General features: G+C 44.6%; 1 protein-coding gene across 1 annotated transcript; it reads left to right on the top strand.

Annotated features, from left to right (window-relative positions):
- Positions 1-271: 271 nt before the first annotated feature.
- On the top strand, positions 272-1,013 carry Pmar_PMAR008597 (hypothetical protein; the record flags this gene model as incomplete). The annotated part of the gene is made up of 4 exons (XM_002775300.1): positions 272-425; positions 656-747; positions 799-887; positions 941-1,013. The coding sequence occupies 4 exons, from the start codon at positions 272-274 to the stop codon at positions 1,011-1,013; spliced, it is 408 nt and encodes a 135-aa protein (XP_002775346.1).
- Between the last annotated feature and the right edge of the window lie 256 nt (positions 1,014-1,269).

Raw genomic sequence — 1,269 nt, 5'->3', positions numbered from 1 at the left:
CTATGATGTTTGTGGAGACTGCTATGGAGGACGATTGGAGGCTGAGGCGAAGGAGAGGGAGGAGAAGGAGAAGGAGGAGCCTCGGACTGGGAAAACAGGTGAGAAATCAGCTTCGCTCCGCTAGGATTTTTAGTGTTGTTGTTGTTGATGAGAACTGGTGATTCTAGTTTCGAATTGGATGATTTTTATAAGATTTGCTAAAACGTATAGTCTGTCCTCTGTGGGAACTTCACTTATTTCAGGGTCGCCGACTAAAGGGCCGTCTCCATCAATGCTGCGGAAAGTAGTGTGGAATCTTGCAATCTTGCATTTCCTCAACTATAACGTCGTTGCCCCCAATCAGATTCAAGTGCTTCTGGATAAGCGGGAGACTTTATGTGCACACGCCGCTGCGTGGTTCAAGAAGTTTGATCGCAACGAGGATGGTGCGTCTTGGTTTTGTGTGGGGAGATATGCACATGGTCAACCACATATGTTGGGGATAATACGAAAATTGTGAGGAAATTTCGGAAAAATTCTCATTGATTCCTGAATATTTTTTACCGAACTCGTATGTAGACTTTCATAATTAGTGAGAAAACGCCGCCTGAGCTGAGCAGAGGAAAGCGAAAATGTATTCCTCCAACACTGTTTTAGTTTCGTGGATTTTCTTCAGGTCGTCTTTCCTTCACGGAGTTGGTGGAGCTGTGTAGTAGACTAAATGCAGATTTGCAAATTCCGGGAGTTAGCGATGCGACGGTAATGCAGGTAAGAACCGTTGATAGTTTCGTGGCGCGCGACATTATTGGAGTAATGTAGTGTCTGAGGAAGTTCGATGTGGACGGTGATGAGATGCTCGATCAGAAGGAGTTTGTGAACCTCTACTTCCGGTTGTTGCTAAAAGTGAAGTGAGGAGAGACTTGGAAGGATGTGACGGAGGTGTGGTATGGTGGAATTTCAGGGCACAGTACGCACCGTTGAAGGTTCGCAGAGAATTCTTCCTGGACAAGAAACCAGGTGGGTATTCACTGTGATTACGGGAAAATATGCACATGGTCAACTGCACGTGTTGGTGATGACAATGTGGAATTCTGAGAAAATTTTGAGAGGTTATTGTTGGTTTCTGTACACTTCTACTCGAATTTGTCTATGACTTGCTGTAATTAGTGAGGAAACTGCTGAGCTCAGTTGAGGAAAGCAGTAGTATATTCCAACACCGAATTACGGTATTAGTTATAATGATTATCACTACAGGCCGTCCTGATGCGCATTATCACGTTCGAGAGACTT

The sequence above is a fragment of the Perkinsus marinus genome (genome assembly GCF_000006405.1).
Source record: "Perkinsus marinus ATCC 50983 genomic scaffold scf_1104296956044, whole genome shotgun sequence".
Taxonomy (NCBI): domain Eukaryota; phylum Perkinsozoa; order Perkinsida; family Perkinsidae; genus Perkinsus; species Perkinsus marinus.
Note: the sequence above shows the minus strand (reverse complement) of the source record. Positions and strands in the feature narration are given on the sequence as shown.